At 44.9% G+C, this 13,405-nt stretch overlaps 1 protein-coding gene across 8 annotated transcripts in view; it reads right to left on the bottom strand.

Moving 5' to 3' along the window:
• The window catches only part of PRRC2B (proline rich coiled-coil 2B), a 35,927-nt gene that overhangs the window by 19,154 nt on the left and 3,368 nt on the right, over window positions 1-13,405 (bottom strand). For all 8 annotated transcript variants that reach the window (XR_015739777.1, XM_087914747.1, XM_087914741.1 and 5 more), the window contains exons 2-15: window positions 10,253-10,420; window positions 9,912-10,089; window positions 9,146-9,248; window positions 8,756-8,828; window positions 7,990-8,133; window positions 7,092-7,333; window positions 6,780-6,901; window positions 6,238-6,380; window positions 5,235-5,325; window positions 4,684-4,870; window positions 3,850-4,162; window positions 2,713-2,891; window positions 1,695-1,896; window positions 452-656 (exon numbers count right to left, since the gene is read on the bottom strand). Coding sequence is in view for 7 of the 8 variants with exons in the window: in XM_087914747.1 (XP_087770873.1) it covers window positions 452-656; window positions 1,695-1,896; window positions 2,713-2,891; window positions 3,850-4,162; window positions 4,684-4,870; window positions 5,235-5,325; window positions 6,238-6,380; window positions 6,780-6,901; window positions 7,092-7,333; window positions 7,990-8,133; window positions 8,756-8,828; window positions 9,146-9,248; window positions 9,912-10,089; window positions 10,253-10,367 (2,297 nt within the window). In the remaining variant the exon portion in view is untranslated. The remainder of the gene's footprint in view (window positions 1-451; window positions 657-1,694; window positions 1,897-2,712; window positions 2,892-3,849; window positions 4,163-4,683; window positions 4,871-5,234; window positions 5,326-6,237; window positions 6,381-6,779; window positions 6,902-7,091; window positions 7,334-7,989; window positions 8,134-8,755; window positions 8,829-9,145; window positions 9,249-9,911; window positions 10,090-10,252; window positions 10,421-13,405) is intronic.

Below are 13,405 nucleotides of genomic sequence, written 5' to 3'. Positions count from 1 at the left end.
CAGCTTTATATTTGCAAGGGCAGAAAGGCCAACATGGCCTAACCTTTGTGTAAAATGCTTCAGATTTGTAGGCGAGACGAAAGAATGCCTCTCTTTCTACAGCATACTGGAGCTACTCAACACTGACTCCAAACAAACCTCCCTCTAAAAACAAAAAAACAAGGAATCCAATGGATGGCAGCCCCATTACAGGTAGACTTGGTTTACCCAATGCCTTGTTTAGAGACCGTACGCCGTTACCTAGGGAGGAAAAAAGTAACTTCATGCGCAAGCCGACCTTCGCGGGTCTTTGAAGTAAAGGAAAGCTGAAGTAAGATCATAAGCAAGGGCGGTTTCACTCCGCGACCGCTTCTTCTAGTGACCAAGCTGTCCATCTCCCAACACGGTCATTAAACGAGGACTACTTGTATTTTAGCACCTGAAACTCCATCAAGGTGAGCCTATACTTTACCTGGTGTGTAATCCTTCCTCTGTCCCGCTCTCTGCTTGCTTTGGCTGGGAAACAGGACAGCTTTTGCTTGGCAGGGGGACAAAACTTTCCGGATCCCAGAGGGAGGTAACTTCCTCTTTTCTCTCCTGTAGCCCCACAGATTGGCAGCTCTGCTCCTCCGGTGGGCAGCTGCCCCCGTTCATGGAATCCGGTGGCTTCACCATCCCTAGCCGGGTTAGAAAGAGAGAAAAAGATAAGACAGATCCCACTCACTGCTGCTGCCTAAGCGGTAAGAAATAGAGAGGAAATTTATTCTGGTTTTTCAACGCAAGAAGACAAAGTCAAATCAAACTGGATTTTATTACAATTTTAGAGCAGTAAAGATACAGAAGCCGAGGCGGCGTTCAGCAGGTTCTGACCAGTTCTGGAGAACCGGTAGCAGAAAATGACCGGCCCCGCCAACCCCATCTCTTCTCTGCCTCCCACTGAGTCCCAGCTGATCGGCTGGGTCTTCTTTGGTTGCCCTGCACAGGAGAACGGAGCTGGAAAGCAGGTTAGCGGGGTGGGGAGGGAATGGGGATTTTTGCAGTATCCTTCCCCTGCCACGCCCACCAAGGCACGCCACGCCCACAGAACCAGTAGTAAAAAAATTTTTTGAATCCCACTACTGTACAGAAGCCAGTGGATGGATGGATGGATGGGATGGAGAGAAAGAGGGAGACGACAGGGATGGAGGGATGAGATAGTGAAAGAGACACAGAGATGGAGAAAGAGAGAGAAGGCAAAGATGGATGGTTGGGTAAAAGACATGAATGGGTGGATGGATGGAGAGATGGAGGCGTAGGACATGGAGGGATGGATAGATGGAGGGATGGATAAAATGGCTAAACAGATAATGAGGGAGAGTCAGAGATAGAAGACATGGATGGGTTGATGTAAGGATGGAGAAAAAATGGCTGGATTGATAGATGATATAGACGATAAATATATTCTATGAGATCGAGAGAGAGAGAGAAAGAGAGAGACAGAAGCAGTGGATTGAAGGATGGATGGATGGGTAGATAAAAGACATGGATGGGTAGATGGATGGATAGAAGGCATGAGTGCATGAATGAATAGATAAGCCTTGTTGAAAGAGAAAAGGGGAAAGAACAGATGAACGAAAAAACGGGGGAAAATAAAATTAAAACATAAAGAATGAACTGGAAACTTACAAGCATCATACAATTATTATTTTTTCCCCTGAATTTCACAGGTGTTTTACCTGATTGATGAAGGGATGAAGGGTAGAAATCCACAGGTGAGCGTCCCGGGGTGACTCGAGCGTCCATATAAGAAGGCATCATTAACCATCGAGGGTCGAACCCCAACATCTGTGGGTGGGCCGGGTAGAAAGTCCGCTGAGGGTGGGAAGAAGGTGGATAGACTTGGGAGGGTGGCCAGTTTTGCATTTTGTAGAGGTGGTCCTGAAAGGAAACACGGAAAAGTAATTAACGTGCTAACGGTAGATGTGGCACTGAGAAGTCTTGTATCGAAAAGGAAAGCAATTTTTTTTAAAAAAAAAAGACACTGGAAAGAAAAGCAAACTTACAAAGACATTGAAAAGAAAAGCATCTTTTTTAAAAAAAGACTTTGAAAAGGAAATTAATTGTGTGGATTTCTACCCTTCATCCCTTCATCAATCAGGTAACGCACACACACACACATATATGAAATATTATATATCATAAAAGAAAGCAAGCTAACAAAAAAAAAATCTGCAAAGCAACACAGACAAGACTTTGCCAATATGATTTGGAGGTAAAGAGTATCTGGGAACCATATATATATATATATATATATATTCCAGCCAGAAAGCACCCACCAGCACGGCAGGACAGCCAGATAGTGAAACCAGGCTGAAATCCACATTCTAGGACTTGTTTCGAGGTAAAACGTAATTACATTTCTGATATGCCTTTTGTCTGGAGGCTAAACCGTATGAGGGATAGTGAAGAGCCAGGCCTAATGAAGAGAAGGATTATGGATGACGTGACAGCAGTCTTACAATATTCGAGGGACTGGAAGACCGCTCAGGCCCTGGGATTGTATGCCTGACATCTAAATTTAAATCAATAAATGCAAACAACTGCTGCAGTGCTGAAAAGTTGTAATCTTTGGCCAGATCCAGGCTTGTTAACCCCAAGGAGGAACACACTCATACTCAAACTTCAACTCGCTTTGCGGAAAAAAAAACCCAAATGAATGAGAACAACGATCCAAAACCATTTTCCGTCTCTTACTTGCTTTCTCTGGAACCGCGGAGGAAGCAGCTTGGGGAATTTGCCGAATTCCTGCATGGGGGAAACGGTTTCGCGCAGCTCCTCCTCGCTGCTACTCCGGAGCGCTGTGGAGGCAGCTGTTGGGGTCTCCTCATCCACGTAACCAGAAGAGGGATCCTGGGTGTGAGACTCGGGGATGGCTGAGGAGGACGGAAAGGAGAAGGCAAAAATTGAAAGCAACGGAGCTGCACGTCAGCCTTACCAGGCAGGGCCAGGCGGGAAACACAACGGATAAAAGGCATGTTTGCTTTACGTTCGCAAAGTGGTGACCATCGTATTAGTGGGCCGTTCTGATATTAGGTTTGCGAGTCGTAAGTCGCAAAAGCTGATCGCTCCCGATTATTATGAGCTGTTCTGCAGCAGTTATAAAGCGAACACAGTGGTCGTTAAGCGAACACTTTAGCAGGATGGGAAGTCTCTTTGGGATGTGTGTGTCATATCTTTGAATGCTTGCTAAGTGACCCGTTGTAAACCTACGAGCTAATTCTACTTTACTGTAAAGCTGCATTAAACAGAATCTTGCAACTCTTGAAAGTACAACTCTCTCACTGTCCCTTTTACAACCTGAGAAATTCGGAAGCCTCTTTCTACCCCCGTTGTACAGTTCTGGGCTGTGCCCTCTCTTATTGGACTGTTCTCTGAAGTTGCATTAACAGAATCTTGCAAATCTGAAAGGACAAATCTTCCACTGCTCTCTTTTGCAGTCTGAGAAACTAGAGCGTCTCTTTGGAGACTCTTTCGCTATCCCTTATGCAGCTCTGGGCTATGCTGTCTCTTATCAAACTCTTTATCTTTCACCCAATCTCATGTCTTTCCCACATATCATTACATCAGCTAGACTTAACATAGGACCAAGGAGAAGCTTGCCATTTAAATGTAGGAAAAGACAAGGCAGAACCTGGAGGCGGCGTCAAGCAAGTAATCAGCCTGGAGTCCCTGTAAGCAATCCACGTCCAATCCCTGTTAAATTCTCTTATATCTGGCAACAAGTGGTCCCTGACACAATGGGACCTACACTCCATTTTTCTGGACAAGTGGTTTGCAGCGTCCGGGTCCTACCTGAACGTCTGAAGCATACGCCTATCTGCACGGCCTTACCTATCCGAGTTACGTGGCTGTTCTCCGAGACGGCGTTCTTCTCCGAGGTCGAGGATGGGGGTTCATCACTCTCGCCGTGTTTGGGACCGTCTCCCGCTTTCTGCGCGAGCTTGCATTTCTGATCCAGCTCCTTCAGTTTTGCCGCGCAGGCAGCCAGGCGCTCTTCCCGCGCTCTTCGCTCTTCCTCTTCCCGTCGCCGCCTGGCCCGCTCGACGGCTTCCGACATTTCCGAGTAGATGAACTTCTGTCTCAGCGGCGGCTTCTCTTCTTTTTCTTCTGAACACTGTTGCCGCAGACATGACAATGGGGGTTTCTGGGCAAGAACGAAGAAACCGACATCACAACAAAGACGTGAGATAAGGGTGCGGAAATCCATACAGCTGCCTCGTTAGAAAGGCGACAAAGTCAAATCAAGCCGAATTTGCTGGTTGCTGGTCATCCCTGCAACCCTTTGAAGCTGCAACAGCATTGAAACAAGCGACTTCCGATCAATAAATAGGAGCCACTTGCCAAGTGTCTGAATTTTGAGCCCGTGATCGTGGGAATGCTGCAACGGTTCTATATGAGAAACGGCCCTGAGTCCCGTTTGACTTGTAACTTCGAACACTCACTAAACAAACTGTTGTAAGTCAAGGACTACTTTTGCATTGGGCGGTTTTTAACCTTCTGGAGTTCAGCTGGTGCTTACGTGTAGAGAATTTTGTATGTGTGCGTGCAAAGGGGAAATCCAAATTTTAGACTTTTTTGCTCTCTTCAAATTACTCGCCAAACCAGGGATCGGTGCATCCATTCTCAAGCTGTGAATTTGGCAGTTTGGGGCCCTCTTCGAAATACCTGATATTCTGGCAGAGGGCTCCAGCCGTTCAGCTTTCTTGAGCCTGGTAGACTTTCCGACACTTTGCGGATGGACCGAGAGAGGCTGGCTGAGTCGTTCCAAGTCTTGGGGTCCTCTGTGGGGTACCGGACGTCGGTGTTTTCGGCCGAGCTCAGCGAAGGCGGCCTTCGGGGATCCCAGTTGTTCCTGCCAATGGAGGCCCTTTTAATTCATGTATTTATATCCTGCCTTTATATTGTTTTTATAAATAACTCAAGGCGGTGAGCGTACCTAATACTTTCCTCCTCCTCCTCCTCTTTTCCCCACAACAACCCTGTGAGGTGGGATAGGTTGAGAAGGAGGGATTGGCCAAAAGTCATCCAGCTACAATGCCTAAGGCGGGACTAGAACTCCCCATCTCCTGATGATTATCCCAAAGTCACCCAACTGTCTTTTATGCCAAAGGCAGGACTAGAACTCACGGTCACCTGGTGATTGGAGCAAACTCACCCAGACTTTTTTTCTACACAAGACACAGTAACCCGCTACACGTGGATCTCTTTCCATTTACCATTTCTGCCTTCCGTCTTTGGGGGTTTCTTCCTCTTCCTCATCCTCACTGAACTTCAGTTTTTCGGAATAATCCACTTCGTCGTGGATTCCTAGAAAAAGCAAGGAACCGAATGAGGAGAAACAAACCCGCTGCTATTTCACTGAAATCACCAAATAAGGAATCAGTTTGTCGGGCTCTTTTGCAGAACACTAAAAGCAAAAGCTATTTGTTTCTAAGTCTGGACTAGTCTAGAATAGAATAGAATAGAATAGAATACTTTATTGGCCAAATGTGATTGGACACACAAGGAATTTGTCTTTGGTGCATAGGCTCTCAGCGTACATAAAGAAAAAATAAATAAAATACGTTCATCAAGAATCATAAGGTACAACACTTAGTGATAGTCATAAATTACTAATAAGCAATCAAATCATACTAGGAAACAAATAAAACAATATAAACTGTAAAGATACAAGCAACACAATTATACTCATAAGTAGGAAGAAAGATGTACTAGGAAGTATTATAATCTAGTAGTAGAAAAATAATAGTAATAGAGTATAAGTAGTTGGACAGTGTTGAGGGAATTATTTGTTTAGCAGAGTGATGGAGTTCAGGAAAAAAACTGTCCTTGTGTCTAGTTGTTCTGGTGTGCAATGCTCTATTAGTGTCGCTTTGAGGGTAGGAGTTGAAAGAGTTTATGTCCAGGACGTGAGGGGTGTATAGATATTTTCACGGCGTTCTTTTTCACTCGTGCTGTATACACGTCCTCCATGGAAGGCGGGTTGGTAGCCATGGCTTTGTCTAGCATAGCTTTAAGCCTAAAACTAATCCAAAGCCTTTTGTTTCCAAGCGCAGCCTAGCTAATCCTCATCCTGAATCTAAGACTAACCCTAACCCCTCTAAGTGCCACCACAATTCGTTACACAGCCTAGAAAAAAAGGGAGCTTCCTTAAACTCTTTCAAACCAAGGTGTGCAAGAGAGGTTCTTTAGGACAAGACCCGAATGAGAGGGGCTTACCTGCCCAGCCGTCCTCCGTATCATTGTCCAGCTCATCCAGACCTTTCAGGTTCTCTGCGTTGATAATGGTTGGTCTGGGGACTCGCTCTCCCGCCGGACGGACCGGACGGACTGGGCGTGGGGCCCCAAGGCGCTTGTCTTTTCTGCCACGGAGAAAAAGTTCGGGAAAACATTTTGGTGGAGAAAGGAGGCGTGTAAAACCTCTACAAGCAGCAGAGGCAAGAGGTTAAGACCGGCCCGATTCGGCGTATCTTCAACAAAGATCTCCAGATCTTTGGAGATCAGGGGCCAAGGGTGGAGACGAACGAGTAAGATCTCTCCCTGGGAATTCATAGATTTGCAAACTCATCTCAACGGGAATATTAGCAAATCAGCTCGACCCCCTGTTCTTTGCTACGAAACTATGTGGTCGGGCTTAATTTTGGGGGAGGAAAATAAGGGGGGGAAATTCCGCCTCTGCCTGCCAGCGTCCATCGGGGTTCACCTGGCTCGCGTCCTGTCAGTGTGTGTGTGAGAGAGCTGAGGGCTGTTTCTCGACTTACCCGTCTTGGTCACTGGGTGGATGTTGTCGGAAGGGGACGCGGGGTTCCAGACAGAAGGAAGGGAGAGGAAAGGAGCTTCGTTCAGGCAAGCTTGGGGTCTCGGCTGGCGGATTGGAACACATCTGAGATGGGATAGCAGATATCAAAACAAGGGTTAGAAACGGATAAAGACGTCGTCTTTCCTGGGAAGACGACATACAACCATGGCCAGAACCTCACGGACACGTGATTTAAGTCGAGGGATGCCTGTATTTAGGAAGCTCACTGGAGGCTTCCAGTCTCTTGGAAAGCAGTAGATAAAAAAGGACTTACGAAGGCAGGAAGCATGTCGTGGTAGGTGGGTGGCTGGTAGGTGTTTGCCATAAACTGGGACGCTCCTTTGCGGTGAGGCAGACAAGGGCGAAGGGAGGGCTGCTTCGGATCGGCCCCGTTGGCTGAGACCGGGGCTTCCTCTCCTGCGCTGGAGCTCTTGGTACCCAGCTCAGTTGGGAAGGGGGAGAAAGAGGTGGCCAAGGAGCTGCTTCTGCCACCACCTTCCCTCCAGCTTGTCACATCTGAGCGAAAGAAAGAAAGAGAAAAAGAAAAAAAAACAAGAGAAAGAATGAAAGAAAAAGAGAAAGAATGAAAGAAAAGGAGAAAGAATGAAAGAAAAGGAGAAAGAATGAAAGACAAAAAGAAAGAAGAGAAAGAAAGAAAAAGAAAGAATGAAAGAAAAGGAGAAAGAATGAAAGAAAGAAAAAGAGAAAGAATGAAAGAAAAAAGAGAAAAAGAAAAAAAGAAAAAGTAAAAGGAAGGAAGAAGGAAAAGAGAGAAGGGAGGAGAAAGACAGAGAGAGAAAACAATTGGCAACGTTAGGGCATCCGTGTGGTAGGTTTTTTTTTTTTTTATGATTTCAAGCATCTTTCAAAACGTTAAGGATTCTTGGATTCTCCAAATTCTGAATATTTCTGTCTACTGACTCACTCTTCGTCCCCTGGTTCAGGCTTTTATGAGAGAGGGGAAGGGAAGGAGAAGATAAATTAGGATGCCAAGGAGGAAGGAAGGAAGGAAATATATAAGGAGGGGGAGATAAATGAGGAGGTGACAGCCCCTTAAGTATTGGAAGACTGCTATCATGCTACCCTCTTCCTTCCCACACAAACGTCATTTTCCAGGTACCCCCAGGTTGTCCCCCTGGGCAAGGAGGCGAGGCCATGTCCCAGGTACGTACTCTGGGGGCGGAGGCTTGGTCCGGGCCCATACGACGGATCTAAGGTGCCCTTTTCTTTTCCAGACCTGTCCTGCTCTCCAGCTGCTTTCAACGTTGGAAAATCCTCGGGAGAGAAGGATAACAGTCGGTTTGAGACCCTTGAACCTGGGAAGGAGAGAAAGAGAGGCCCAGGGATCAGGGACGGCACCATCCACAAGGCTTGTCTGTTGTGGCCCGCCAGCGGAGCTGGTAGCAGATTCGGACAGCAAGGAGGTTGGGGAGGAACATGGGCCAGTCCTGGAGTCTGGGGAAGGCTCTGCGTCGGAAGTAGAGATGGGGCCAGGGCCGTCCGACAGCTATCAGCTGTCTTCGGAGTTGGAGATCAGTGGGGAAGAAGAACAGCTGGAGCCTGTTCCCAGTATTCGCATGCGCAGAGCTGCCAGAAGAAGGGAACAGCTAAGGAACAGGGTCTATTTGGGATTAAAGCCACAGTTGGATGGTGAATGGCCCCTCCCATAGGGAATAAAAGGGGAATGGGGCTTTCAGGAAACAATTAGTTCCATTTGGATGAAGATCTGTTCCTGCATTCTTGCTACAGTATGGCGTCTGAAAGATATCAGCCTGGTAACTCTACAAGCCTGAAAAAGGTCGGTAATTGGGTTTTTGGGGACAAGGAGCGGGCTTCATGGTGTTGGGGAAACCTAGGTCAGAACATCGTCCTTCCAACTTGGGACAGGAAAGACAGACCTGCCTAAGTACAAAATGCCCGCAGACGGGGGATACTTACCAGCTTCTAGTCTGGCTGGCTTTCCGTTCAGCTGCGCCCATGATTTTACACCACCGGGTGCTGAATTTGTATTCTGCGGAAGGATAAGAAAAAGAGCAATTACGGGAAGTCCTGCACTTAGGACCTCAACGGGGTTCAAAATTTCCATTGCTAAGCGAGACAGTCGTTCACTGAGCTTTGTCCCGTTTTATGACCTTTCTTGCTGAGCAAATCACTGCCGTTGTTCAGCAAGTCATGCGGCTGTTAAGTGAATCTGGCTTCGCCCTTCGTCTTTGCTTGTACAGAAGGTCGCCCAAAGGGGTTCATATGACCTGGGGATGCTGCAACTGTCTTAAGTACATGCCAGTTGCCAAGAATTTGAATTCGAACTCCCATCTTTGCCCTACTTACCTCCTGGCTGGTTGACGGGCTCCGCTTCTGTAAATTGGAGACAGATTTCTGTAAATCCTGCTGCGGCAGCAACTCCTGCGGCTGTGTGGCTGTGCAATTGGAACTGACACAAAAGGAAGGAGAAAGCCCCTGTGAGTATCGGAAGATCGGCGGGATTTTATTTTTGTAAATCTTGGTTGATTTCACAAAGCTTTTTTTTTAAAAAAAAAAAGGAGTTGGATTTTGCCCACAATGGACAAATGGCTGTAAAAGTTGGATGGGAATCAACAGAGACGGCTATAAATTTGCTTTGATTAAGGAAGAAAATACCATTAATTATGTTTCACCTTGGAAACCATTTCTGAACTTTATGCTTGTGGAGAAAAATAGGACTAAATTATTCAGGTGGGTTTTTTACTTGCTGGGATGAAGGAGGAAGTTACTTCTTTATTTTCCTTTCTTTTCTTTTTTTTTTACGCTTTTTAAAATAACTTCATTTTGCATTTCTACACTCCTTGCATACGAGTTCTTTTTTTCTCTCTCTCTCTTGTGACTTGGAATTCTTACTAAAACTATTTGAAAAAAAAAAGAAATAGGGAAGAGATTCTGTGGTCATAATCTATTCAGCTCCTGTTATCTCTGAAGCATCTTGGCCTGGCCTACCTCAAAGGGTTGATCCTGGCCTACTTCGAAGGGCTGGTCCCAGCCTACCTCGAAGGGCTGGAGTTGGACTACCTCGAAGGGCTGGTCCTTTCCAAAGAAGGAAAGGTGGAAACGGCCACCTCACCTCTTTTGCTCTGGAGGGTCCTGCTTGTTTGCCCATCCTGTTCCGTCCTTCGGCACGATGATGATATTGGGGTCGTTTCCTTTGTGCTCCGATTTCAAACTTGGCAGGTTGGCAGGAGGTGGCATACGCCGTGCGGAAGCAACTTTCCCGAGACTCTGCAGGCCATGTCTAGGAATAACTACAGCAGGAGAAGGAGAACAGCCATCACCCACTCAGGTGCAAATATTATAGAAAGATGGCAGGTTTAAATGCAAAATCTTCTTTCTCTCTCTCTCTCTCTCTCTCTCACACACACACACACACACACACACCTTGTTGTCCATCCTTTCCCCGTGGCTCACCTGTACTTCTGACTGTTTCTACTGACTTTCCTTTATATTTATCAAACAGGCTGAGCGTTGTATACTTGGTTTTCCCATCCTTTCCCTTGGTTATTTGCCCCGAACGATCGGACATCGCGATGAAATGTCATCGAGTAAGGAAATTTCTCGGCACCGCTCCTGATCTGCCTGCAGGAAAGACCAAAAAAAAAAAAAAACCACAAAGGCGACAAAAATAAATATGACAAAATAAATATGGAAGATGAGCCCTGCAGAGTGAATTCCGCATGGAAATTCCTCAACTGGCCATGTTGTCTGATCCGAAAAACGCCCCTGGGAAAAATATTTTCTAAACCAGGAGCCAGACTGATATCACTGCAGAGACACACATGTGATGAATAGATAAGGGGTAGCTTTGGCCATTTATGGCAGGGCTGAACACGTTCCACCTGTTTCTTAAATTTACCCATTTTCTAAGTTTTGCGTAATATTGTGTTGAGCTATCAACTCACCAAGCTACTTGTCTAGGCACAACAATTCCCTTTGGTGGGGGGAGACCAACTTTAAAACTAATCACGATAAAAGAGAAACAGAGTTGGAAAGGATCTTAGAGGTCTTGTAGTCCAACCCCCTGCGAAGGAAGGAAGGAAGGAAGGAAGGAAGGAAGGAAGGAAGGAAGGAAGGAAGGAAGGAAGGAAGGAAGGAAGGAAGGGAAGGAAGGAAGGTGGGCGATTGGAATAAGAGGGAGGAAGGAAAGAAATAAGGAAGGTAGGAAAGAAATAAGGAAGGAAGCAAATAAGGAAGGAAAGAAATAAGGAAAGGAAAGAAATAAAGATGAAAGGAAGATAGGAAAGAAATAAGGAAAGTAGGAAAGAAATCAGGAAAGTAGGAAAGAAATCAGGAAAGTAGGAAAGAAATAAGGAAGGTAGGAAAGAAATAAGGAAGAAAATAAGGGAAGGAAGGGGGGATGGAAGGAAGGAGATCGGAATGAAAGGGAGGGAGGGAGGGAGGAAGGTTTTTTATAATTTTACAGACAACAAACATTCATCTCGGCAAACAGTCTCTAAAAAGGAATTTCACCATCTCAACTATGGCAGCATTACCACCTCCAAAACAGTTCATAAAATCTGGATAGACGGCTCTTCTGTCTGATCACCTGGAGATAATCATATATACCCACTCTGTGCACTCAGGGTGCTTTAAAACAAACCCTAACACCACAACTTTTTTTTAAAAAAAAATGTCCATTTTTTAATAGGTCCGTGTGCAATTTTTCAAATCAATTTATTTCCAGAGCCAAAGAAGCATTCTCGTTGGGCGTGCAAAATCATCAATTTGATTCAGGAAATGTTTTGCGCCCCAAGCGGAAATGTTTTCTTTTCTTTCTTCTTTAAAAAAAAAAAAAAAAGACAGTTTTGGTGGGGCTAAAATTCTGAACACCGTGGAAGTAAAATTTGAAGGAAAACCCTGCTGAAAAACAGGGAAATAGCCCTGCAGGTTAAATGTCAACCTTCTTAAAGGTCCTAAAATGGAAAGGATGGCTACAGGCATAAGAGAAATTTCTTCCTTTTGCATATTTATCCTTCCTGCCAATTGGTCACCAAAAGATTACAAACCATCGTGACAAACGGATTTCCTGGCTTGGTAGGAAATTAACCCCAAAAAAGTTGAGCTGTAGGAAGGAGATTAATACAGAAAGAATAGAACAGAACAGAATAATAGAGTTGGAAGGAACCTTAGAGGTCTTCAAAAAAGGATTATGAAGTCCACTGTGCAATGTTGCAATATTGACTATGTCTCAAAGAGCAAACTCCACTAGAATAATTTAAGGAAAACTTCCAAATGGGCCATTAAAAAATAAATAAATAGCAAGACTGCCCCCAGACATGCTGGAGCTTTTAAAAATAAAATAAAATCCTTTTTCTCTATTGTAAAATCACAAATAATTCAAACTGTCATTTTCCTGGTTGCGAAAAAGAAAAGACAACAAGAACTACATAAAAAAAAGTACCCCTCAAATCCATTTTCCATTTCTTAGGCCAATGGAAACATCAGAAAATGTGTACAAGGTTGGTTTTAATCTTGCACTTTCATTTGCCTGCCTGAAGTCTCAGAGAATGATGGAGCAGATGGTTTGGAAAGGACCCTAGAGAGCATCTAGTCTGGCCCCCTTTCCAGGGTGGGCATCTTTCGCTAATCAATTTCATTTCCTGAAATGATCCCGTTGGGCTCACGTGAGGCCCAATTTGCTTCACTCTGAATCTGTTTGGATGCACTTTCGGCTCTGTTTCTATTCGATAAGAATCTGTTGTGTTAATTCCATTTTTTTTTTTTTGCAAAATTTACAGCTTGGTTAAAAAATTTTCCAGATTGTATGGTGAGAAAAACGGACTCGATCCTGGTTTTCTCGATTCACTCAAGTTCAAAAGCAGGCTTGACTGTTTGTATTGAGATCAGAGTGTCATCTGCAGAACAGGAGTTAGTTTAACATCTTAATTCTGGTTTGGGGTTGTTGTTTTTGTAACTTTTCTAGTAAAAACAGAGCCAAACAGATCTACCTTGACACAATATGTAAATATATTAATGTTGCAAGAGTCGACTGGCTGTGAGATGAGTGGCAAATAAATTTAATAAATACTAACTAAATTAAATTCAGGTAACCCTTGATTTACGATCACAATAGAGCCCAAAATTTCTGTTGCTAAAAGGGGGGGGGGGGCTTAATCAAGTTTAGCCTCTAGTACAAAAACACACAACCAGTAAAAAGCATGTTGTGTGATATGGGCAGTCCTTGCATTACAGCCATTCAGTTCGAAGTTACTACAGCACTGGAAAAAGTGACTTACAACCGGTTTTCACACTTATGACCTTTGCAGTATCTGTACCTAGTCAGAATTTGGCCACTTGTCACCAAGTAATAGATCCATAGCAGGCAAAACTCCGAGGCAAGTAGACTCCTCAGAGAAAAACTTTATTGGAAATATCATATTGGCACAGATCTGGTGAAAACCCGACTCCGAAGGTTCCTGCGTTTTTCACCTAGTTAAAAGAGAACTTTTTCCCCACAACCCCAAATAATCAAGTCACACGGTCCAATCAAGATGCTGCCTGGTGACCTCACTCCTCCTCCTTCCACAGTCCTGGTGGGAGAATGTCCTTGATTCTCAGGAGAAA

This window comes from Pseudonaja textilis, chromosome 17, assembly GCF_049901715.1.
Source record: "Pseudonaja textilis isolate UNSWEBS1 chromosome 17, rPseTex1.2, whole genome shotgun sequence".
In the NCBI taxonomy this organism is placed as follows: domain Eukaryota; kingdom Metazoa; phylum Chordata; class Lepidosauria; order Squamata; family Elapidae; genus Pseudonaja; species Pseudonaja textilis.
This window is presented reverse-complemented; position numbering and strand designations above follow the sequence as displayed.